The sequence below is a fragment of the Ylistrum balloti genome, unplaced genomic scaffold (assembly GCF_031769215.1).
Source record: "Ylistrum balloti isolate Yb309-2 unplaced genomic scaffold, AGI_CSIRO_Ybal_v1 Utg370016, whole genome shotgun sequence".
Lineage (NCBI taxonomy): Eukaryota > Metazoa > Mollusca > Bivalvia > Pectinida > Pectinidae > Ylistrum > Ylistrum balloti.
Window position 1 is genome coordinate 447,551 of NW_026782086.1, and position 27,543 is coordinate 475,093.

At 33.4% G+C, this 27,543-nt stretch overlaps 2 protein-coding genes across 2 annotated transcripts in view; one reads left to right on the forward strand and one right to left on the reverse strand.

Annotated features, from left to right (window-relative positions):
- On the reverse strand, positions 1–3,788 carry LOC132548515 (transmembrane protein 242-like). Its single transcript, XM_060212383.1, has 4 exons — positions 3,698–3,788; positions 2,585–2,685; positions 1,928–2,068; positions 1–451 (listed from the first exon to the last, which is right to left on the reverse strand). Exons 1-4 carry the CDS (start codon positions 3,786–3,788, stop codon positions 236–238), a joined length of 549 nt encoding a protein of 182 aa, XP_060068366.1. The 3' UTR covers positions 1–235.
- A 264-nt stretch (positions 3,789–4,052) lies between these two features.
- Positions 4,053–27,543, forward strand: part of LOC132548510 (palmitoyltransferase ZDHHC14-like) — a 31,633-nt gene continuing 8,142 nt past the window's right edge. Inside the window, exons 1-7 of the mRNA XM_060212378.1 lie at positions 4,053–4,381; positions 7,957–8,117; positions 8,390–8,548; positions 15,632–15,769; positions 18,455–18,503; positions 23,260–23,362; positions 26,859–26,968. Of these exons, the coding sequence (XP_060068361.1) occupies positions 4,167–4,381; positions 7,957–8,117; positions 8,390–8,548; positions 15,632–15,769; positions 18,455–18,503; positions 23,260–23,362; positions 26,859–26,968 (935 nt within the window). The 5' untranslated portion in view covers positions 4,053–4,166. The remainder of the gene's footprint in view (positions 4,382–7,956; positions 8,118–8,389; positions 8,549–15,631; positions 15,770–18,454; positions 18,504–23,259; positions 23,363–26,858; positions 26,969–27,543) is intronic.

Here is a 27,543-nt window from a genome sequence, read left to right on the forward strand (position 1 = left end):
TAACCTTAAAATAATCACAGTGAAAATAAAACTCTCATTACAATCATTCACACATCTCAAGATTCCATAAAATTCTCTAAAAGGTGTTATACACTAATGTTTCAAATATCTAGTAACCTAAGTCACTATCAGTTGCACACGTAAACAGCCCATAATGTCAATTTCGTTACTTTCAGTTTTCACAAAACATATTTAAACTCGCAAACATAATATCATCTATACAGAAATCTCGTGGTCATGACTTCCCACCAGAAATTGTGTCATCTTGTGATGTGGTAATTTCTTTAAGTCTATCACTTTCTTCCTTTCTCTTTTTCTTGATTTCATCTTGCTGTACCAAGTAATCAGCAAGTTCTTTTAGAGTCGCAAAATCACTACGACCTTGTTCACTCTCGTCCTTCTTAGGAATTATAGGCATCTTTGATTGGACAGCAGCAGTGAACTCTTCCATCTGATAAACAAGTCACACAAAAAATGACAGTAGTACTAGGGATAATTCACCATGAAAACATCTGGCATATAGAGCAGGTCTATAATGTGTTGTGAATGGCAGGTGGACAGTAGTACTAGTGATAATTCACCATGAAAACATATGGTATATAGAGCAGGTCTATAATGTGTTGTGTATGGCAGGTGGACAGTAGTACTAGTGATAATTCACCATGAAAACATATGGTATATAGAGCAGGTCTATAATGTGTTGTGAAAGGCAGGTGGACAGTAGTACTAGTGATAATTCACCATGAAAACATATGGTATATAGAGCAGGTCTATAATGTGTTGTGAATGGCAAGTGAAGGTTATAAGACTTTAACAGAGTAAAAACACATACACTATATGAGTGCTGAGAAGAATTGTCGCTTATCACCTTCGGGGCAAGTTATAATTATCAAGGCAATATACATTGTACCAAGGCATGTCAGCTTGTCACCTTTATTCACAACAGCGGTGGTAGGTAGGAAATGAGATGTAACGGCCATGATCATTCATGGTCATGTTGAATTTTAAAGAAAACTTAAAATTGTTTATAATTTTTTGTCATGATATGCATTTAACCAATAATCAGTGGTTAGCTCAACACTAATAAAGATCGCCCACATATTCAAGAAAAAGTTCAAGAAAGTACAGTGAAGACCACTTAAAAAATAAACCTGATCATTAAAAAAAACCTCTCAAATAAAAGTTTCTCTCAAAGTTGCTGACAGAATTTAAAGCCAGTCTAAAACAATAAAATCTTACTCTCTATAACAAGTCTATTAGATGCATACCTAGGATATGATCTTTTCAAATTTGTATATACCGCACTGACATTTCCTTAATTGTAGGATTGTTTTAAGTAGATTTGTTACATAGTTAAGAAATCATCAGCTACATTTCAGATTATCCAATGGTGCTATCGGATTTCCTAAGAAATTACTGCTAAAATATGAAATATTGCTTTGAAGTAAATGATGCCCTGTTTCAATTAGATAAATATTACATTAGAATGCAGTTTACAGCTAAAATCAACTATTTCATAACTCAAATTCTCTTTCTGGTTGTTTTTTTATCTATAAAGTTTTATGCATTTGGATTTAAAGAATCCACTTTTTTAAATTCTGTTTTAAGTATCCTATGAATCAACCTTAATCTCCACTCCATAAAGCTGAATTAAAATGTTTATCTATAAGTACATTAAACATTCTGGGATCAAGAAACAGCAGGATTCAACAAGATTATTTAAGTCCAAACTGGAATGTTACTGAATATTTCAGTTCTTTTGACAATACAAAATTTTAATGGGATATACATAATGCATCTTGCTAATATGTACAATGTACCGGTATATTGTTTTCATCAAATTCATTGATAAAATGATGTTTAAGTAAAACATCTGACCACTGGACTGAAAATTTTGAAAACTTTTGATCAGGTTCTTCTCACTTACATTATGAACACCCAACATTTTCCAAACACCAAAAGATATAAGTCCAACACCTGAGAAAGCTAACAGTGTGCCCCAGCGAAAGGCTTTTGCAGCAAGAGCATGTCCAGTGACCTGCTTCCCCTTGGCATGATCTAATGAACCCTGAAATATAAACAAGTAAGTAAATTATCATGATCAAAGTAAATATTTCATTTAATTTATGAATAACTGTTTAGATAAGCATTGGTATTTGTTGTAACAATTTTTTTGAAATTCAAAAAATTGCTTTTTATATCCATTGTAGTGTAAAACTATATTTCCTTGTGACGTGATTATCTTGACAAGTGTCATTCAGCATAAAGTCAACATCAGAAATAAACAAACTGTTGAAAATATGACAGTCTGAATTTTCAATAAAAGTTGCAGGGTATATAGAATACATGGTAAGTGTCTTAAAATACATAAGCAACATACAGGTTATATTTTAAGACACTGACCATGTATTCTCCATATACCACATACCATCTATGTACTTAGTAAAATATTATTATGAGACTTCAATTAAATGAAATAGCTAATGATTCTGTCAAAAATAAATATTCATTTAAATCTTTTTTTATTATAAGAAACAGACCACATTCCCAGCAAAGAAATTTGCCATGATCATTAAACACCAACCTTTTCATAAGAAGAAGGATCTTGTTTTTTAGTCAATGCCAATGCTCCAGTAAAGCCAAGGACAGCAGACACAACTGTGGTCAAGGTGAGGAACACAGCACCTACAAAATAGGTATAAAACATCAAAATACTACTGTGCATATAAGATCACAACATATAACCTCTATGCAGGTTTCCTTAACAAACAACCTCAGAACAGATCCCCATGGTAATAAATGATCTCTGTACTTATCTCTATAACAACAGATGACCTCTGCACAGGGACTATTAGAAATGACGAAATTAGAGCAGGTCTCCAAAGTAATATATGACCACTGTACAGATCTTCATTATGTACAACACATTAAAATGCAAAGGTTGCCATAGCAATAAACAGATTGCCTCTGTACTGGTCCCAGATATCGAGCCATAAAAAGGATTGGTCACATAGGCTTCAGTTCTGCTCCTCAGGTTTATTAATTGGATATTGCCAAAACTTGTTTGAATGATCCCTACAAAGTGCACGTGGAGATCAAATGTACAAGGTGCTCCCAACAAGTGGCTGTTTCCTCTGTGGGCAGAGAACTTCTCTAAAAAGATACTATAGATAGTGTGTTTTATGAGAGGCCCTCTACTTTTTGCTTGGTACAGGTTTTATTTGTTGTTATAAGAGTTTACTTCTATATATAAATGTACTACATATGCAAACTGTAAAACACTGGCCTGTAACTTGGTTCAAGTTTTAAAGTTTTTGTAAATTAAAACACAATGCTGAAAGAAAATATTCTACTTATAAATTCCTTGTTCCAAGACCTCGATTTTATAACAAATCCTGATTGATCAATGTGACTTTTAAACTAAGAATAAACTTCTGTCTAAATTTTCAGGTTTATTGCAGTATACATTTGTGATAATGACGGTTAATATATTTTATTTCAATGAAGGAAAAATCTTCACTTATGTTCACTTCGCAGTGTTACAATACCAATGCAAGAATGTAGTCAACGATAGTCGGTTATAATGACACATGTTGCTAAGTATCTACTGTAAAGTATTCTAGTCATTTGACAAGCCATCATCATCTGATACATTGTCTTGTATATGGGGTTCATGTTACGTGTCTGGAGAACATACCAGCCGCAACAGACTCTCTTTTTTTCACTTGTTTAGATTCTACATGCGAATGCTGAAAATCGGAAGCATGATTTCCACTGGAGGTCGCCATGTTTGTTGACAATGTCAAGGTCTTTATGAGGAAACATATTAAGTTATTTGACACAAAAATCTGTTATCTAATGCTATAATTTGAAATATTTTTCCTGGAAAATGCTTCTTAACATAACCTTATAACGTTTTCTTTGTCTTCTATTTTTCTTCATTGCTAATGTTTATACGCGCATGCGTTGTGCATTTATGATCAACAACAAATGGTGGTTTCCTGTACAACAGAATGGATATCATTATGAAGAAATTTATCTCAAGATTGAGTATATGTGCAAACCTTTCGCGGAGATCACACTGACTTTTACTTCTATAATAGTTTATTTACCTGTTGATATCATGCTAAGATTATCAGATTTAACCTGAAAGGGTACGACGGGTAATGAAAGATCCTACGTATGTGGCTGTCCCAATGAATCCTCACGATATCGCACATAAAAACAAGAACCTTCCCAAATCTTTACGGAATTGGGAAGTGTTCCCAGGGAAGAACAAATTCTGCTGTAATGGCAGGCTTATGATGGCCAGACAGACTGGCATATTTTACTTCACATGCACCTTAATCACTGTGACATGCGGCCTATTTTTCGGTTTCGAGTAAGTAATAACAATATTGGGTGTTCAGTAACCTTTTGATTACGAAATACTGTGTAATGTCACGCTCTAAGAATACATATTTTCTATTTCTCCGCTCACACAGAATATCTCATTTTCATAAACTAGTCAAGTGCTTAATTGAGACTATCTAGATTGATTTTGACTTTCGAAAGAACATTTGATTGTATCTTTGGGACATCAAATGTAAATATTACGAAATTACATAGGTCGTTGAACACCATGGTGAGAGTGAAATGTTATGATGTCATTTATGTGATAGTACATATTATTTCAATGTTCTTTCATTTTCTTTTCTATTGGTCATGCATGTTCATAGACTCCTGACAATATAAAAGTCAGAATTATTCAGACTATATGCATGATTGTAAGACTGCTTCTATGCATCTACTCATGAATAGGTCATATGAATTTTGGTTTTATCACTGGAAAGGGGACAAATCCATGGTCTTTTCTCCAGTAGATGCAAAAATAGGCATATTATCCTCATTCTGAAATAGTTTGAGTCATAAAGTGAAGTTAACGTTGCAATATCAAAAGAATCAGCAAAAATTGACATAAGAAGATTTTCTTTCGATTCTTCTGTTTAAATTTGCATGTAGCTAGTCGTATTGAAATATTGCTCCTTTCAACTATTGATGATGTCAAGTCTGTCCACTTTAATTTCTAGGTAAGTCTATGTAAGTTGGAATCAGGATGAAGGCATGTAAAAAAGGTTTTTTAGGTCATCTGACCCGAAGGGTCCGATGACCTATAGTCATCATGCTTCGTCCGTCGTCGTCTGCCGTGCGCCGTCCGCCGTGCGCCGTCCGTAAACTTTTCATTCAAACGACTTCTTCTCAAATACTAGAAGGTCTAGGGGGCTAATACTTGGCACAGAGGATACTGGCATGGAGCTCTACCAAGTTTGTTCAAATGAATGACCTTGACCCACTTTAAAGGTCACAGGGGTCAAATATGTTAAAATCTTTAAACAACTTCTTCTCATTAACCAAAAGGCTCAGAGTGTAGATATTGGGCCTGTGACATGCTGGGATGAAGGACTACCAAGTTTGTTCAAATGAATGACCTTGACCCACTTTAAAGGTCACAGGGGTCAAATATGTTAAAATCTTTAAACAACTTCTTCTCAATAACCAAAAGGCTCAGATTGCTGATATTGTGCCTGTGGCATGCTAGGATGAAGGGCTATCAAGTTTGTTTAAATGAATGACCTTGAACAACTTTCAAGGTCACAGGGGTCAAATATGTCAAAATCTTTAAATAACTTCTTCTCAAATACTAGAAGGCCTAGGGGGCTAATACTTGGCCCATAGCATGCTGGCATGGAGCCCTACAAAGTTTGTTCAAATGAATGACCTTGGCCCACTTTCAAGGTCACAGGGGTCAAATATGTTAAAATATACAAAGGACTTCATCTCAATAAGCAAAAGTCTATGAGTGCCGATATTGGGTCTGTAGCATGCTGGGAGGAAAGGCTACCAAGTTTATTTAAATGAATGACCTTGAACAACTTTCAAGGTCGCAGGGGTCAAATATGTCAAAATCTTTAAATAACTTCTTCTCAAATACTAGAAGGCCTAGGGGGCTAATACTTGGCCCATAGCATGCTGGCATGGAGCCCTACAAAGTTTGTTCAAATGAATGACCTTGGCCCAATTTCAAGGTCACAGGGGTCAAATATGTTAAAATATACAAACGACTTCTTCTCAACAAGCAAAAGTCCATGAGTGCTGATATTGGGCCTGTAAGATGCTTGGAGGAGAGGCTACCAAGTTTGTTCAAATGAATGACCTCAACCCACTTTCTAGGTTTGGCTTGCTTTTTGTCAGATGACCGTTAAGGCCCATGGGCCTCTTGTTAATGTTTCTTTGTATGTATCGTCTGTCAACCTTATTGTTTACATGGATGCTTGATGTACATAACTGAAATTCATTGTATTTCTTAATATTCTTACAATACTGACACTGATAAGACTGGGAGGGTAAAGGAAGTATCAGAACATGTTTCAAAGACACAGCAATCATTCTTAGAGATATTGCTATAACACTAAATAGCATCTGTATACATGTATCGCTACAACACAAAATGACAGGCCTTTGATCTTAGGGATGACCAAGTGTTAAAGTGTAGCAGAATTACAGTACATGGTTACCATCTGGTGTATATTTTTTGGTCTATAATCTGTTTACCATGTTGTTACACTATTTTCGACCTTAGTGTACATAGGATTATAGTACAGCCGAAAACTTTTATTCTTTGGAATGTCCTTTGTGTACAAGTATCACTACAACACAAAATGTCCTTTGTATACATTGTATACAGGTATCACTATAACACAGAATGTCCTATACATACAGGTATTACTAAAACGAAAAATGTCCTCTATATACAGGTATCACTACAACAGAGAATGTCCTATGCATTCAGGTATCACTATGACACTAAATGTCCTTTATACAGAGGTATCACTATAACGCTTAACTGTCCTTGATATAGATGTACCACTACAACACTAAATGTTCTTTACAAACAGGTATCACTACAACGCAGAATGTCCTTTGTTTACCAGTATTACTGTAACATCGAATGCCTTATATATACAAGTATCACTACAACCCAAAATGTCCTCATTATACAGGTATCAATTCAACAATAATGTCCTCTACATACAGGTATCACTAAAACTAAATGTCCTTTATGCAGAGATATCATTATAACACTGATTGTCCTTTACATACAGGTGTCACTACAACACAGAATGTCCTCAATATACAGGTATCACTATAACACAGAACATTCTCTATATACAGTTATCATTATAACACAGAATGTCCTCTGTACAAAGGTATCACAACACAGAATGTCCTCTGTACAAAGGTATCACAACACAGAATGTCCTCTGTACAAAGGTATCACAACACAGAATGTCCTCTATACAAAGGTATCACAACACAGAATGTCCTCTATACACAGGTATCACAACACAGAATGTCTTCAATAAAAAGGTATCACTACAGAATGTCCCAAATATACAGTTTTTGCTATCTTGCTGAATGTCCTGTGTACACTTGGGCTGTTTTTTAGGCAGGGTCTATTTATAATAGTTAGTGGCATGCTGAATAACATGTTGGAGGCTAGGCCAGCAGAATCCTATATAGAGCAGTTGAGGGAAAGAGTCTTGCCTGAGGTTGAAGTGTAATTGTTGCTGTACTTAATGAATTACTGTGGCCCCTACATCAGAGCAATAAGGGTTGTTTGACCTTAATGCATAAATGTGTTGATACCAACTTATCAGATATGTCAAAAAAGTATAGTACATTTATATCACAACATCCTCATATTCAATATCTATTCTATTGTTATATCCAGTGACCCTTGACTTTCATATACATGTTCAATTTAGTGACCTTTACCATGCATCATACCTAGCTACCAATCCAAATTTGACATTCACAGTCAATGCAAGGGTCCCCACTATACTAGGTACCAAGTAGTATTCATAGAGACCTTCACAATTACAGTATGCAATATGCATTGTTTTTTGTCTGTTTCAGCTGTCCTTACCTGGCCACCAATGTTACCCCAGCCATACCTGCCATAGGGGCAGCATTGTTTATCTTTGTGATGGCCACATTATTTCGCACCAGCTTCAGTGATCCAGGGGTCATCCCTAGGGCAACTCCAGATGAAGCTGCTGACACGGAGAAACAAATTGGTAAGTTAACCACATTGATCAGTTTCCTTACCTACAAAATGTAGGATGCATGGATAGTTTTATATTCAAGTTATTTACGGTATTTCATTTTAAAATTCCTTCAAGATATTGTTAAAAATCTCCAGCTAATTGTATTCATTATGAAATCCTAATAGTAATTGTTGCAGAGATTGTATTGTAAGCTTATTTGAAATTGAATGATAATTCCTTTTGAATCATTTAAATCTGGCTTCTGGACAAACACCTGATCATTTTTTGACTTTGTTTTCCAGAAATCCCGAGTTCAACGTCTCCGGGTACCTATAGGCCACCACCTCGGACTAAAGAGGTGGTCATCAAAGGTCAAGTAGTCAAGCTTAAGTACTGCTTCACCTGTAAGATATTCAGGCCACCTCGGGCCTCCCACTGCAGTCTTTGTGACAATTGTGTCGGTAAGTTATTCAATATTTCTTGTTTATAAATCTGTAAGGTTCCTTTGCCAAAACAGTAGATTTGCTTATCTGTTTAAGCAAAAATAACATGAGACTGTACACAACTTTAACTTCAGATTTTGTTAATATGTCAGTATTTTCTTGTTTTAATACTACAATGAAGCCTGCTTAACATCATGTTGCATTTGTCACAGGGAAATGTGATAATAAGCGAAACAAGACATTATAAGTGGACACATATGTCCAGACATCTAAACCCTGGAAATTAATTTTCAGTAGCGCCTAACTGGCTTATTTCTAACAGAAATTGTTTGAAGACAATAAATTTGTAATTTGATTTGTTTCTCCCATAAGAACATTGATTTTCCTTTACTTTTGTTTGTTTATTCTTTGAAATATCTAAGCTGCCATCATAAATTATCATGAACAATTATGACAATTCATGTCATTTTCAGTTAACATGCAGGCAGATTTGGTGTGACAATACCATATCATTAGCTGATGTTTTGACGTATAATTTATTCATCCTACTGTATAGGCATCATAATGGTGTATCATCACAAAGTTGATACATATACGTGTATGTCTGCAACTTCAATCAAATGTGTTCTGAAGATTGCTACTGCAGCTTTGCCGACAAAAATAGCCAACAGAGTGGGATCTGTTCACCTTTGTAACGCCACGTTTCATTGGCTGTTAAATTTGTAGTTATTTTTAATATCCAATCACATAGGGCAAAGGGAAAACCTGGTATTAGAACATTTTGTTGTCACCTTACCAGTGCTTTTGGTAATTTAAACAATAAATTATTTGAAGAAATATTGAAACGTCGACATTCTGATAATATGACCAATTGAGTTTCTAATCTTCATTTCATAAGATACATAAATAAGCATCCCAGTGAAGCTTTTCTGGCACGTGTGATAATTTTCTTTGGTATATTTTTCTAAATCTAGACTTCATTTCACAAAACTGAAAGTTCAAACCGGCTCTTTTAGCATTTTAAGCTTTGTATCAGAAATGTAATTTATCACCAAATTTTTTCAGGATTGGAAATAAAGATTAAAAAACCTTAAGTTTTGAATATGTTGCCTGTTCGTAAAAGAAAAGAAATGAGTGTTTGCATATATTACACAAACCATGTTCAGTAAATATGTTGACTAAGGTAATTTTGCTCTGTGTCATTTCAATAACTGAAGTTCCATTATATTCAAACAAAACACAATATCTGCGTTCAGTTTTATCACTATTTAAAGTTGCCACAGATGAGGACACAAGTGTTAGAGATAGTTGTAAATGGTGATACACCTCATTTGTCTAAAGCTAACAAAACAAGAATTAAACATTAGGACACAACTGTTGGAGTTAGTTGTAAATGGTGACAGACTTCATTCGTCTAAAGGTAACAAGATTTAGACATTAGGACCAACTGTTGGATTTAGTCATAAATGATGACAAACCACATTCGTCTAAAGCTAAAAAGAGTTAGACATTAGGAAACAGCTGTCATAGTTAGTTGTAAATGGTGACTGACTACATTTCTGTAGGTAACAAGATTTAAACATTAGGACCAACTGTTTGATTTAGTCGTAAATGATGACAAACCACATTTGTTTAAAGCTAAAAAGAGTTAGACATTAGGAAACAGCTGTCATAGTTAGTTGTAGATGGTGATCAACTACATTTGTCTAAACCTAGATACTTTTCGTGTTCGTTGTAGATGATGAAGGAAAATGTCCATCTAAAACTAACAAGAGTTAGGCATTGGGACATAAACAAGTATTAGTTGTAGATGATGGCAGACAAAATCCATGCATCTAAAGCTTACCAGAGTTAGGCATTAGTACACAACAAAGTGTTAGTTGTATATGCTGACAGACAAAATCCTTGCATCTAAAGTTTATGAGAGTTAGGCATCAGAACACAACTGTTGGTGTTAATTTTAGATGATGATAGACCACATCTGTCAACAGCTTACCAGTGTAAGAGTTTAGGACATAATTGTTTTGTGCTATTTTAGTTGTAGATAATGACAGACCATAAACATCCTAAGCTTACCAAAGTTTGTCATTATAATTAGGACACACAAAAAATGAACTTGATATTAATTTTTATATATCCTTTTTTGCAACAAGATCTCCAAACTTTTTACACATTATACATTGGGTTTTTTTTTGTCCTTCCCAAACACACAGAGGAGTATTTGTTTTCAAGACCTACATTTCATTATTACATTATTATAGGCAAAATAAAATTGTACCATTTCAGGATCAAACTTATCAACTTCCCTAGAATCTTTGTAAAACCTTTATGGTCAACTGTTACATGTTTTATTGGAAAATTGATTACCAAAAGTACAAGTCCATACACAACTATAAATCAGACAGGTTTCTGAATCCTATAACGGCCTCTGAATTCTTAATTGTATTGATTTCTTTGTTTTATTGTTGATCTGTTTGTAAGGATTATAATGTAATCGGTTAAAGTTTGTAAAATAATTGAATATCTCAACAATTTTCCAAACTATTTGACGATTTTATTGAGCAAGATTCTTTCATTTCTGTAATGAAGCTGTCTTGATTATTACTGAATAATTAAGGATTTTTGGTGAAAGGAATCAAAATTTGAAATGATATTGTTGAATTTTCACAGCATGATATGTCATAATTTATCATACTAATGGTACTCCGAAATTACCTTTATCATGTTTAGGAAGCCTGGATTATTGTAAGATAATTAATGAAACTGAGAATGATCCTGATAAAATTTGGTCTCTGATAAACAATGTTGATGAATCATTATCTTATAACATCGTACTCTGCACTACTTTCATTTGACCAGCGTTGAAAGTATGCGACTCCCGAAAATAAATCAAGTTTGTTTCTTTGATCTAGTTTGACAATTATTTTGATATGTGATTTGAATCACGATGTTTTAAAAACAGAAAATCATTTTGACATGTAACTTGAATCTCCATGTTGCATAGAAAGCCTATGTTGTATGTTTAATGTCATATATGTACAGGTCAACTGGAATTCCTATATGTAATATGAATATTCCAGTGATTGTATGTAGTTGAAAAAATGTTGGCATCAGTACAGAATAACTAATATAAACAGAGTACATGGATGTAGCATACATATATTAATGCATTATCAGGCCTGTGGGGTCATACAGCTGTGAACAAGTGGCTAGGTTTAATGTATTCAGGATTAAATTAATTTTTATTATTCGATAGTTCTGTTTCATGTGTCTGATTTTAAATGCAGAAAATGTGACTTTTGAATATCTTTAATGTCTGTGAATGTGGAGAAAAAGTCTGAATGTCTGATCAATATAACCTGAAATACCAAATCTTGATCAATATGGTTTCTACAACCTGCCTTCCCATTTATAGACTGCTGTGTGTGATTCCCATTGATTTCAGTTATTAGCTTTACTTGCTGGTATCTGGCTATATTTTATCAGGCCATATCCTCTGATTGCCTAGGTACCTGTTTAACAGTCTGATAATCTGGATATCTTTGGAATTTGATCACATTTCTCCTGCAAATACTCAGCTTGATGTACTGTTCTGTACACCTATACTGGGCAACTTTTGCCTGTTTTGCTGTTTAGCCTTGGATATGTTTTTTAACATTGCAAGGTGGCCCAGTGGTGAAGGCATTTGACTCTCTATGACCACTAGCCCTCCACCTCTGGGTCACAGGTTTTAGGTCAACTTTGGGCAGTTGCCAAGTACTGGCTGCAGGTCAGTAGTTTCTCTCTAAGAACTGTGGCTTTCCTTCACCAACCAGACCTTCTTGACCCTGGCTGTTAAAAGTATGTAAAGAAACAATAAACAAACAGATATAAACAATTAAAGAATGCCTGCTTGATTTTCCAGAGGATATTAGTGCATTTATGTTAAGAACAATATACTTACTACAGGTGTATATATGTATTGTTCATTATCACTTTATAATTTGGATTTTAACAACTACATAACATATTTTCTTGGATATAAGCCACAGATTTTTTCCTTGTCAGTTGGACATGTGGTTTATATACCAGTGTGGTTTATATAATGATGGAGAATAAATCGACAGAATGGAGGGGGAAAAATATTGTCTGGACATTGGCACATGACTGTTATGTATTTCGAAACGGCCATTTTGTTGAGGTGTATCAAATGCACTGTTGACCTGCTTGACAGTGCACCCTGAAGATTTTGGTGGCTGTAGTATGTCATGCTTCCAGAAAGAAGAGATAATAGTGATATTAACCAAAGATACCAGTACACCAGTATGAGATGTCGGTACTAAGTTTTTATACGCCGCCGGAGGCGTATATCCGTACATCCACTTCTTGTGAATGCATGTCCTCCTAAACTAATCATCAGATTTTCATGAAGCTTGCTCAATGTCACTAATACAATGGTTCAGTGTGCATGATGGAGTGTTTTTACGGTTCATTGATTTTTATAAGATTTATGCCATTTTCAACTTTGTATCTGTAGCTTGCTCATAGTGGAGATTTGTGAACACAACTCCTCCTAAATTAATGATCAGATTTTCATGAAACTTGCTCAATGTCACTACTAAAATGGGTGGATGTGCTGGAAGTGGCGATTTTACGGTTCTTCTTGATCTTTATATTTTGTGGCGGCGTATATTGTGTCCATGGCACTCTTGTTTTTACGAATACCTGATCATCACGTGTTTGTGACTGAAAGATTTTCTAGTACTGTCTTTTGCAACCATATACAGGATGATTTTAATATTGAAATGAAAATAGCTTTCCCCTGGATTTAACTATATCTTTTAATATGAATCACAACAATATCTTCTGAACTTTCGTGGTTGCTTCGGAAGCCATAGCAGAAGTTTACAATAACCTTTTGCATCCTGTGATGGATAAGGTTATTGGGTCAAATTATATAGACACTGATAGAGATATTGTTAAGTAAACCGTACCTAATGCCAGGCTCTATATCTGTGAGTAGATAATCTTAGAAGGCTCGCCATCCAAATGAGTTTGATAATTGCTATTTTACGTTATAAGGATTATCTGTATATAATCCATTTGCTAACTTATAATAAAAGTTTCACTGATGATCTTAATAAATTGCCTTCCATTGCAGATTATATTCTGGTGCAGTTATATGTGAATTAAATGAAAAAAATCATTAAAAATTGGCTCTTTGGCTTATTGACAGTGGGGTTTATAACCCGGAAAATATGGTAGTTTAGTTTATTGCTTGTGCACGTTGTCAATTGTGTCTAGAAATAAAGGAATTCAGGGGAAAGAAAGCAATGCTTTTATATTTTTTGACCATAAAAAGTATTATTTCACAATCAAGATTAGTCATAAAACTACCCAAGATAAGTGTCATTTCACAAACTACATAAATTTTGTGAATGTTACATCGTTGAGAATAGTCATCTAGCAGAGTTACGATTGGCTGTAGCTAGCTAGGTTACCATTGTTTAATGTTGACTCCACAAAAGGAATTTATTTCAAATGAAAGGTGGCATCAAAAAGTAAGGGAGAGTGTCAGCAGGTTTAATTTCAAGCCTCTCATGGTGTATTGATTCACAGATCTTCACATCATATCTTGATTGTTACATAGAATAATTACAGATTTCCATTCTGTATGACAAAATTTCCATTTAAACTTGCCAGCGGCTCTTTTTTATAAGAGAAAAAGGTCATACAAAATGTTAAATGTAAGATTCTGTATTGAATGTTACATACTTTTAACTGTATTTACAAACTTAATGAACAAATTGTATAATCTTAGTCATAACAAGCTGGCCTTGAGTATCTATTCTCTAGCCATGTATTATAGATATTGATTGGTGATGGTCTAGCATCATATGAGTGGTATGAAACACTGATGACAAATCATCGCCTTGAGTCATGTTATTTCTCAGTGGTGTTCGGTTTAATTTACCAACTACAATTGTCATCGGCTCTTCATTTATAGTCATGAATTGATAATGAATTACATTAACAATGCATTAGTCTGAGCGGGATGAGATATTTGATAAAAAGTCTCACCCGTTAGGCTTTTGAATCAATTATTCCATTGTGTCAGATTGTATTGAATTGTGCCTTACTGCCTCCTTAACACCCAATATAATATCATCTTTTGCATTAGATAGCCTCAGACAGTGTCACTTGTTTTAGGTTGTAATACTAAAATTTTATTGAAAGATCACAGAGTAACAGACAGCTCATTTGCTGAACAATGAATTATTGCGTTTGTTGTTTAGAACAGTGATGCATTATACAGTAATACTATGTTAACCAGCTAATAGTCTGTGACAATGCCACCTTGTTCAAATATGAAATTATACTTACCATCTAGAAAAAGTTTTCATCGACTTCCCAGTTGTAGATAATGAAGTATTTGATCAATCCAACAACCAAATTGTATACATATATATATATATATATATACACTGTATTTGTATATCTTGGGGATAGTTTTAAGTTAAAACTTGATACAAATATATTGTTTGCATTGAACTTATAATTGCTCTGCATTCATATGTAATGTGACGATGATTTGTTTATGAACTCAATATTAGAGACTGGATTTGTTGAGTGTAGAGTTAAGTGTTGTTAACATCTTGGTGATAATACAAGAACAAGAAAATACTGACATGTTAACAAAATTTTGAAAATTTAATTCAAACTATTACTTTTCTCTCTGATAATGTGTATAATTGACAAGGGTGCTGTGTTTTACTTTTTTACAAAATATTTTACATTTACCTCCTTTGGTTTTTAATTACATTGTATTAATTGAAATACATGTCTCCTTTGATCATCATTCAAAAGTAAAAGATTTTTTTCATTGTATTTTCAGTATCCAGTAACTTTTTAGATGTTTTTAGATCAATTGATGAACATTAAATTCCCCTTGATATCTTTCTAGATAGGAAGTACTACAGCTCTTTCATGAAAGATGAGAACCTGGAGTTGTAGGCTAGAACCCAAACTATACAAGTACAAGCTCTGGGACAAATCCATTCATTCATCTATTTCTAAAATATTTTCTCTAGACTATAATGCTTTTTTGATGTGTCATTTCAGAGCGGTTTGACCACCACTGCCCTTGGGTAGGAAACTGTGTGGGCAAAAGGAATTATCGCTACTTTTACCTGTTTATACTGTCACTTTCCATTCTGTGTATCTACATATTTGCCTGTGTGCTAACACATTTAATTTTACGTAAGTATGACTTTACCAACATGTATATTTATCACCTTTAACCTTGGTGTAATCATATTGACAGTGTTTAATATCATAAAATTAGGAAAACTATACTTTTAATTAGATCACATTTTGGCAAGCTTCTACCTGAGAATAACACACTACAATTTCCGTTATGAATCATGAAGAAGTTTTATTATTAATTTCTAGTTTATGCTTTGTTAAGTGAAAAGAGATAAACATTGTGTTTTGATGTCTTATTGATAGAAGAATTGGAGACATTAACTATATTTTACTTAGGAAAGAAAGGTGAAAAAAACCAGCCATGTTAAACATTTTTCAAAAATATACTATATGAAAAAGAGAAAATATTTTCAGTAATTAATTTTTCAATTGAAATAACAAGATTTCTTTTGGGAGTTAAAATTGTATCAATTCAAATTGTTATTCCAAATAAACGCCAGTGGAGGATATAACAGAAACATTGTTGTATCATATACCAGTATCAAATATAATTTGTTCCTCATATCGTTTACTTTGATCACCATTTAAACATGTACACTTGTATTAAAATCATTGATAGACTTGCATAACATACACATGACAAAAAAACAAAAGTTTGGGTCATATATATAGCCTGATATAAAACAGCGTCATCTTCATGGCCAGAATTGCAATATGATGAAGGCTTTAGCAATCCAAGTTCACCATCAAGATTATGTATTGATTGTTTTGTGTCTGTTATGCAAGGCCTGGTTATCCAAAACCGTTGGCAGCCATTAAATGCTTGTTTTGAAATTAGAATTTTTAGGTCATCTGACCTGAAGGGTCAAGATAACCTATAGCCAATTCGCTTTGTCCATCGTTGTTTCATGCATAAACTTTTTCTTTTAAAACCTCACTCCTCTTTCATACTGTGGTGAATTTCAACTAAATTTGGTCTGATGTATCATTAGGTAAAGGTTATCATTTTTTCTTTTTTTATTTGATCCATAAGGGTCGAGGGACGTTTTTTTTTTTTTTTTTTGACCCCTAAGGGTCGAGGGACAGGGGGGCCCAAAAGGAGGAGGTGCTGAAATTAGCTTTAAAACTCTACTCCTTCTTTCTGCCTGAGTGGATTTCATCATTTAGGATAGGCAATTACTTCTTGTAATCAGAAATTTGGGGATGAGGCCCGGAAAGGGAAAGGTAGTCTATCTCTTTAACTTCAGAAAGATGATTTGACCCCTAGGAACCTACTAAAATCATTAAACGAGTTCTTCTCGATAACCAAAAAGCCAACTTTCAAGTTTGCAGAAAATGCCTAGATGAACCAACAATGTCGTCTATGAAATCTGTCAAGTGGTTGATCAATTTATTTTCGGCATATTTTGCCTCTTTCATATGTACGTCTTTACAGTCAGATGACAGTTTAGGCCCATGGGCCTCTTGTTGTAAGAATATTTTCACCATTCTGTTAATCTTAACTCAAAACAATCAATCGATCAAAAAGAATTTTAATAACCTAAATGGACAATAATCATTGAGCAGTAAATCATGTTGTCTTTGATCAGTGCAGTCGTTCTGAGAAATTTTAAGTGGAAAAAATTGTTGCTACCACAAGTGATTGGTGGAAACAAAAAATTTATAATATAATATATACTAATAAAGAGGGAGGATGAAGCATGGTGACAAGATGGCAAATTTACAGAATGGGTATACAATATCAACGTTTTAAAAATGGTCACCTGTATGTTTCATATATAGGTATAGAAAGTTGACAAAAATAATTGGCACTCTCTCTTTGTTACTTTAAAAACGATGGCACTTTATCTTTGTTAATTTCAAAATGATAGTATTAAAAAATTGAAGTTGGAGATCAGTCGGACTGAGTATGAGCTAAGAGTGCCAGACTTACCATCTATGAGCAATGATTGTTGTTAGTATCATATTTTCTGGTTGCCTATCGAAACTGGTCCCAGGAGATCAGTTCTGATAGTATCGCTTATTGTACATTTCACTGCCTGAGAGTGCACAAATAACGGAGAACATCAAATTAAACACACAGATCTAACAGAACAGCAGTTTGTAAATAGTGGACATTTTGTATCAAGCAAGCAACAGACTATTGATTGTTTAAAACATGGGTGGTCAGTGTTAGTAATATATAGGTCAGACTACTTTATCACCTCAGTATCCAGTAGTGTAACCCAGATTAGTGAAAGAGTAGATTAGTGAGAGAAATCACAGTAAAAGCCTGCTGAAAACCAGGACCAACATTTCACTTCTTCAGATTACATAGTTTATAGTTAGTAGTATGTACTTTATGCAGTAGGGAAGATATAGTATTTAAGGTTTGCTTTTTCATATAGTGGTCAAACCCACATGGAGAATATGTCATTGAAACAGATTATTGGATCAATAAAAACAAATTTTTCATGTGATATTTGTAAAACGTATGTGTATGAGAGCTTTGTTGTCCTGGCAACGCATGCTACTATCATAAAGATATGGCTATGACAAGGCATAGCTGCTGATTTTATATTTTACAGCTTAAATATGAATGTTAATTTAATGCTGAATATTACAACCTCAAAATCTAGGCTCTTGTTTAACTGAAGGTCTTTGTTGCATTTTATATTTTAGTGTGATCATAGTCATTCTTTCTTCTCATGTCCAGAATCTTTTTGCTTGAATTAAAAAATACTGTTTCTTTTCTTTCAGGTTCACAAAAAGATAATTTCCTCCATGCAATGAGGGATTCTCCAGCTAGATATCCTTTTTTAATTAAATGCAGTATTGAAAATTTACCTGTAAAATGTTTTGTTGATTGGTCTGTCTTGGCCGATGTCAATACAAGTTCTGTATATGTATGAAATTATTTTGGTTTATTGTTACCAGTAGACATTTATTACAAAACTTGCCTGTTGTGCCACCCTGTCATACAGTCATGTTATAGATACAGTAAGACATGTATAATAACACTAACGTGAAGGCATAACGAAGTCATCTGTTGATGACATAACATGATTGTCTCTGTAGTGAATAGTGTAGTGTAATGAAAATGTTGGGGAATTAATTTAAGGGTTTTCACCTATTTTTCAGAGATATGAGTTATATGATGAATAGAATATTACACTTGTGTCAATGTTATATTTAATGTTTTATTTTAAAAATTTGATAAATTCCATATGACATTAACATTCAGGTAAGATCCTGTTTTTACTGCTCTACTGTTTGCATTTTGATCAGATAGGTATGACAGATCTCAGATATATCATGTGTTTCAACACTGCTGAGTACCTTCAAATTTAAGATCATGTGAAGGAAAATTAAAGTTACCATACATAACCAGTATATTTCAGGTACAGAATGGTATCTGTAGATATATACACTGTACATCTATATGATATGATAAAGAAAATTGATTTTATGAACTTTGAAGACTAGAGCTTCAGAAGAGAAGCTAGTTGGTTGTATGGGGTTGTATATGGACCATTCCATCAGCTGGAAAAGGATATTGATTATTGAACTTTAATAGAACACAAAGTCTTGGACATGGGTGGTAAATATGAACTAAAAATAGATCCTGTTTTGTGCTGTTTTCTTGGAAATGTCTCTCAAGACTGTCAGTTAGAAAAAAAGACATGGCAGTTTCTGATCCGATTAGGCACTTTATCCTCTATAGTGCGTCGGTCAGTAAACTGGATTTGCCTTTTCATTTATAGATAAAATCTTGTTCAGACATTGATCAATTTCCTTGTTTTTCTCTTGAAGTTCATTTGAATGTTGATTTTAGTAATTTGGGATCAATTCCTCTTATTTGGTTTATGTTATTACATTGAAATATTCTCTGGTACTTGCCCATTTTAAGTCCAACAACACTAGGCTTATATTTACCAGGTACCCTTTTTGTGCTTCCTGTTGTTTCTGATATTTGTTCTCTTGAAATGTATTGAAAGCAAATTTTGCAATTCATGTGTAATGTTATTCAGAAAATTATCTCAGTGTGCTTTTTACAGGGTATTATTTTGTAATGATTAAGGAGTAATGGGATCAGTTCACATATTCTCAGTCTTATATGTCAGGATCAATAATATTGTTTTGCCTGACAGTTAACAATGAAACAGTTTGAAGGAAATGGCCTGTTTCTTATAGTCTGTTCCATTACCGATCATTACCATGACAACATGTACAGTTCCTAAAATATTGTAGAAATAATTCCTCTTGTGGATTTCCATACCATTTGACTCCTTCCTTCATTAAATTCACTTTTGTAAGATGTTACACACAGCAGTTTGACATTCAAGTGCTCTTTGTATTGATTTGTCTGATGTCTGACTACTTATGTCCACATAGATCATATTTAACAATCTGTTTGCCCAAACACTGGCTCTGAATCCCAAAACCACAAGTTTAATTCCTAATAAATGAAAATTTTCATCAAAACAAATTTTCAAGGCATAAAAATATTATGCATATATGCATATGATTACACCTTGAAAACAGATATTTTGCATAAATAGTAGAAAAAAATAATCAAGCATTTTCATGTTTTCTTTGACAGTGTTGAACTAAAAATAATGGAAAATGTATCTTTTTCTTTTGGAACATGCTTAGATCAACTCCAATGAAAACCTGTCCACACAGAATCCCCTGCTGTAGGCCTATACATCTTTGTAGAATGAGGCTTTTTATAAGCACAATACACATAATATTTTCCTTGGCTATGTACATACAGGCTTTGTTTCTGGCAAAGGTTTTTATAAGATCACTGTAACTCAGCATCCCATTTCCTAACATAGTCGGTATCCATATTGATTTAGAGTTAATGATACAAAACCATAAAGCTTTTTGCCAACTATGTAACACAGATGACGTTTAGACAGGAAATATATATGGAAGCTGGAGGATCATTGTAAGGCAAGCGTTATTGACATAACTTTTCCTGATCAGCTCTCTAATGGTTGACAACATCCAACCCTCTTGTGATGTTACGGCCTATCACACTCCACAAAATACTATACACATACATAACCAAAATTAAACCTACCACTATGATCACCTCATAATGTTACTACATGTAATGTCTAGTAGTAATACTGTCCTATCGTCTGTCTAGTTATCCTAGTGTTCATTTGTCCAAATATCTTGTTTAGTTGTCTCATAAAGTTGCACTGCTAATGATACTACCTTATATTGGTTTGTCTTTATTAGGACGTCTTTACAATCCTATCCAGTTATCATGGTTTAATATTTTTCCATCCAATCATCCCAGTATCCTTTGTTATAACATTGACCCACACTTTGCTTTCATCAAATTGTTCTATTATAAGAATACATTCTTTTAAAAAAACATTGGCTAGAGTATCATGACATGTTTTATAATTATACATCAGGGAAGTAACTTCAATATGGGTAATAGAGATTGGTTTAGAGGCACTACCGTACCTCCTGTACCAGAAAACTGCTATACCGGTGTAATTATCTCATCCAATTTTCACATGATTATCTTAGCCAGTATTTTGAAAAACATTCAAATTTGCTTCCAATCCTTAATTATCTCATAACATATTACCAAAAAACACTAAGTAGGCTGTTTGTTTGATCTGATTTTTTTTTATGAAATCCTGTAACAGAATTATGGGGAATATTCTCAGAGATATTATCCTTTTTTCAGAAATAGAACTGAATTCCCCACCATTACTATGACATTGATGTGATTGGACTTGTTTTAATTCTTGGCTTTATATATGTAGGAAACAACACAAAGTATTGACTATTTGTATACGTGGCCTTGGTTTTTAATGCAAGACTCTATGTAACTCCTGTTATTTGTCATTTACAAAGTAAGATGGGATACTTTTCATTTTCCCCTATTTCAACATTTCAATCCACTTTCTTTTCACAGTCACTTTTCTGACATCAGCACAGTATTACTTAAATCCTTTCATTATAGTTTTGTAGCTGTAATTGAAGATTCAGAATGAAAATGTTTAAGGATGTAAAACATTATATTCTAACAATTTCTTTTGTCCATAGACCACAAAAAAAAAAAAAACAAACAAACAAAAATAGTGACTTGTATGAACAGTATTCGTTAGCTTTGGCCTGAGCGGTGGTTTCAGATTGGCAAAAAGTTAGCTTTGGCCTGAGTGGTGGTTTCAGATTGGCAAAAAGTTAGACACTGACCTCGACACACATGAAAATCCTAGAACTAGATGATCTAGGAAGGGTCCTGAGTGGCTTCATCAAAACAGTGAGTAAATATCCCCAGGTTTGCTCATTCCCTTTTTTGAGCAAAGGAAGTTCAATAAAAAAATATATTGAACTTGTAAGATAGCTCTTTGAGAGAATTGGTACATGTATAAAGATTAAGACTCCACAGAGCCTGGACCTCAGAGCTAAACTGACCATTTCTTAATAGTCCTATTGTGCTTTATCTTGTGTCCTTCATTCACTCTGGAGATTAAAAAAAATTTTCTCGCAGATCAGTTAGACAAGTAAACTAGTGAACTAGTGAAGGATATGGCAATTACCGTGCAGTTTCCAGCTATAAATTATTGATAATGAATAGTACTTCTGTTGGTCACATGTATGTTCTGACATTATTTTGCTAAATTGAATGTCATGGGCCTGTGTGTTTAACTGAATGTAATGATGCCTGTATATTTTTAAAGTTTTCTTGAGTAAGTTTTGTCAAAAAATGTTTAAGATTATTCTTCAAAAGATGAAGTGTAAAGTCCAAAGCTGTGAAGATGTTTGACTATACACATAATATTTGAACTGATGATCAGAAGAGAACTTGCAAACAGAAGACACCTGCTTTAAGAAATAGATAACACAACCTGGATTACCGAATACTATTTATGGCTGCACCAATAATGGTATAAAATGCCAGCTGGTAATTTATCATTTGTAAGCTCTCAAGGGTAAAACTCTGGGAAATCATATGCTGAGAACACTTGCTAATTAGTGAATTCCACAATGTCTAGGGTGCTGTGTAAACAGTTTTCAGTGTTCAATTAGTGGTCCTAAGCTATTATTGATTTTGTCCAAGAGAATCACAAAATATAATGAAAAATGACAGTTTTACCAAAACAAACTTATGTATCTTTTTATAATGCCTGAAAAAGCATTTTAAAAAATTAATACATCACTATAGGTGTTTATTTGTGTAGCACAAAAACCATGCTGAAGAAATACAAATTCCATATTAATCCATCTCAAACAAATCCTTTGTGATTTTCTTCACAGCGTGTAGTACATATCTAATAGCATCTGTGTTATGGACATCTTTATGTTTTTCTAATCATTGCAGCTCCTAGTATGAGAAAGGAAATGGCTTCCTTCTCAACATCTAGGTATTAATTCATTGTGATTTAGAAAAACGAAGTATTTCAATTACTGTATAATACAAAATTTCTCTCCGCTTGTATTTGATATTTCATGATGATTGTAGATTGATGAAGATGTCCATATGGTTAACAGATATATAACTGAAACTGTTTGTTCCTTAACTGTGTCACTATCGTAGAGGCCATTATATGTTTCTTCTCCATCTGGTCTGTGATTGGCCTCGCAGGCTTCCATTCTTACTTAGTGTCATCAGAGCAGACAACCAATGAAGATGTGAGTAATTTACTTATTTGCATACAACTTGCATATACAATTAACAATGCATTCACGAAATATCCCAGCTGAAGTTACTGCATAGATATATTGCAGGTAACTGCAGCTTGGTGATTCTGTTCTAAAGTACAGAAAATATCCCTAATATTTGATGGACCAAATGATTTCATTTTAAAAATTTGGATTTGAAATGAAGTATTTACTGTAATCTTAGTTCGTCTTCATTTATTTAATTCTATTATTTCAAAACTTCCAAGATTTTTTTTTTTTTTTTTTTTTTTTTTTATAATTATTTGTTTCCGTCAACTGAGAGGATATTTACTGTTCTTAAACTACTACCACAACCTTATATGAACCTTAACCAACTGCACTATTGTGGAAGCCATTATCTGCTTCTTCTCAGTATGGTCAATCATAGGCCTTGCAGGTTTCCATACCTACCTTGCCTCCTCAGAACAGACTACCAATGAGGATGTAAGTAGAAGATCATGTGACTTCTGCTTTTAGTTTTTTTTAATTGACAATTTGTTTTGCATGTTTAATCTTCCAGTTGTTCTAAAAAACTTTTGGTTTTTTTTGGTTTTTTTTTCTAATCAATCTGCAAAAGTTTGTTGTATATTGTTGTGATGGTTCTTCTCAAAAAGGTGAAAGGTGCTGTATTTCCTGCATGATTTTGTTTGCATGCCTTTTTATGTCTTTGAATTCATGATTAAGTTTACATTAAAGCAGTATTACAACAGAGATCAGTAATGCTGTAACGAATTGTCTCACCATGATAAAAGTGAAACCAAGGTGTTCCTTGTCTGCTGTATTGACTTTAACATTGAGAAACGAAGCTCAGTCTATCAGAAGAAACATGCACTAGGTCTCCAAATTTAAAACAGGGTATCTACTTCAATAATCAGATTTATATAGAAAACAATTTTTTACTATTGAATCAGAATTTTTTTCCATGTTTCTTGTTTTAAGATTTAATTCGGAGAGTTAAAATGGGGAGGACTGGACAAATATTTCAGCAGAACTATGACTTATTATTGATTATAGGATATACAAACAATTGGTTACTGGAAATACAAGGGAACACTGTCAAGAACAATTTTATCTCAATTATTTCTTGATCCAATCAACAATGACTGAAGCTTGCAATAGCCCTGTTTTTAACTCAGTCTGTGATCTGACAGGTCTGGATTGGTTCAAATGTCCATGTTCTCAGTGATATTGTGTTGTCTCATAGCATTAAAATCAAGGATATCATTTCCTGGTACCAAAGGGAATAGAAAATTGCTGAAATTGAATAGTACTAGACAAACAGGACAAAAATGTGCTCCTTTATTGGTCTAGAGATTCAAGAAATAGGGGAAGCTTGATACCGTGGTTACAGGAAGATCATTGTTAAAGATTACACTCAGACCAGCGTACCAGGATTGTCTGATAGTTTTACTTGATACCAATATTAATCATCATTATAATTCTGCTCTGTTGAGTAATGCTGGAGACTGTTATCTAACAGAATAAATTGATTGCAATAATTTAACTTTGTTTTAAAGAAGTCTCAGTTGAATAAAAAAAAATGCATTACAACTATTTGTCTCAACTCTACCAAAGTTAGGACAGATGAAATTCCTTACTGTTCAAGATATTTTACGTTAAGTATAGAATGGTTGAGATCAGACCATTACTGAAAAGAAAAGATAACATCAATCATTAATATCAAGCTGACAAGGTTTGAGATGGTGATTAAAGCTTAACATTTATGGATTACCTATCTTTACACATGTATTTTTGCTTTTTAAAGATTGCATCTGCTCAAGTTTCCTGTTTGTGTCCTTTCTATTGGTTTGGATAGTAGTTATGTGAACTGAACTATAAGCATTAATAAGAGATCCTGTGTAGCATTAAATGTCAGTTTCCATCTCTCATATTGGTTGAGATTAATTAGAAAGCTGTAGTTCAGGAACAATTTAATTGGCATGTGTAACTTTATATACTACACGTACTTTGCTTTTAAGGAGGTCTAATAGCAAAGCCATGAGAACAATCTCATTACTGGAAAACTTCTTTACTTCACCAGTAGGGGATCAAAACATCAAAAAGAAACAGAAAACTTCAAAACATTCCAAAAAAAAAGGCAGAAGATTTTTTACAAATATAAATAAACACAATGTTTTGCATAAAATATGCATTATGATATGAGATTAACATTACATCACTAGTTGTAAACATGTACTAAAACTACTAAGTAATTAACATGTTATCCATTTGTCAGAAGTGCTGTATGTTTATCTTTGTTATATAGATAATGACACAAGTAAAGTTTATAATAAAATGTTTTTAACCAGCTTGAGAAAAAAAAAAATATAGGATAAGAGAAATAGAATAACAAACCTCTGAAGGAATCCCCTTTTTGTTTTGTACTAGTTGCTTGTTTCCTGTAAGAATTGCTTGGCATGCTTTTTCTGCGATACTTATTTGATAGAGTTTAGTTCTTTGTATTTTTTAAAAATTAATTTTGTTAATTTCCTTAACCTCAGTACTGTTATTGAGTTGTTAATGTGTTTCTTAAGTGTGTGGACAATAGTAGCTCTTGCAGGCTTCCATACCTTTTTAACAGCAACAGAGCAAACAACCAATGAGGATGTAAGTACCAGGTTAGCTATATCCTTTCCATGGAGAATATGATCATACTGAACAATTTATACAGAACAGTTAACAGATAGGAGTAATGAAGAAAGTATGTCAAGAACATTCAGTTGTCAACCTGCTTTGGTAAATCTGATTTTCTGTCAAAAGGACTTTTTATGCAGTCATTTTGACATGATTAAAATCTCCATCCTCGCTAGAAATGATCAATTATCCTCACTCAGTTCTTTAAAAGGATTCACACTGTATTCTGGAAATTTGCTTTCCAACTTGTAAATTTTTTGTCCCAAATAAGACAAAATAGCCACATCCTAATTGATTAAAAGATAGAAGAGCAGCTCATTGTCAATTAAAAATATTTTTCTCTCTCAAATAAATTAAATTTCTTGATTTGTGGTGAAAGCATTTTTAATGGAACACTAGAAACTTGGACTATGATGGAACTGTAAAAGGAAAAGTCATACATTGAAATGATTTTCTTTCATGTGCTTTTATCAAGTGTAGTCATCTCAAAGTGTACAAAAGCATGCCCTGTTTAAACAACTGTTATGCATGTGTTTACCATCAATGTCAAAATGCATGTTTACCAGTGATATATACAGCTTCATGGTGCAGCCAAACTGAGATATATTGCTTTTCCTGAAAAGGAAAACAAAGAAAACAAGATCATAACAAATTATTCTGTCGCCAGAATGGAATTCACATGCATTCAAATCATGAAAATCTGGAATGCAGATCAAATTAAAAGAATACTCGGAGGACACTGTGACGTCGTAACAGCATTCTGTACTCAATATAAGTTCATTTAAATTTACAACAATTATGATTGATAACACTATTTGTTTTCATCTTACAGATCAAAGGATCCTTCTCTGCTAAAAGGGGCCAAGAAAATTTCAATCCTTACAGTCAGGGATCGATATTGAAAAACTGTTTGGTAGTGCTGTGTGGTCCAACACCTCCAAGGTAATGCAATCATTACAGGTTTTCATGTTGAGGCACTTTTGATAAATCAGCTGACCCGAGGATTCCTGAATTAGATTTTCAAGACTTGTTTGTCAGTAGAATACATATTTTCCATAACGGATGTACATTACTGTACATCATACAGATATATTTAACATTATTACTTCCGTGTTTGTTCATTCTCTCAAACTCTATAGAAAGAATTCAGAATTCAACTCTGTGGAGTTTACTTTCACAAGGTCACACTTTATAAAGTGTTTCTTCCATTGTAATTTTTTAAAACTTTACTTCTACATATGCAAAGTCTCTTATCAGGTCCTGATTGTTATGAATGTCCCATCATGTTGTAAGTATTCTAACCAGCATTCATCAATAATCATATATTTTTTGTTTCGCTGCAGTCGTGAATTAAATTAGATCTTTGTGTAGGATTAGAATGCTTATCACTTGTAAAACAAAAGTTTATTGGAAAGTGCACAATGTATGAGGAGATATTCACTTAACAATTACATCAATGGATATTAGATACGTATTTACTTCCTGAAAAAAAACTAACTTCTCTAAACATTGAATAA

Bases quoted from the DNA above. Each gene is read 5' to 3' on its own strand.
- LOC132548515 (XM_060212383.1), bottom strand. From the start codon at position 3,788: ATGGCGACCTCCAGTGGAAATCATGCTTCCGATTTTCAGCATTCGCAT. The intron at 2,686-3,697 runs GTATGTTCTCCA...CCTATTTTGTAG, and splicing joins AAGAGAGTCTGTTGCGGCTG to GTGCTGTGTTCCTCACCTTG. The intron at 2,069-2,584 runs GTTGGTGTTTAA...TTTATATTTCAG, and splicing joins ATCCTTCTTCTTATGAAAAG to GGTTCATTAGATCATGCCAA.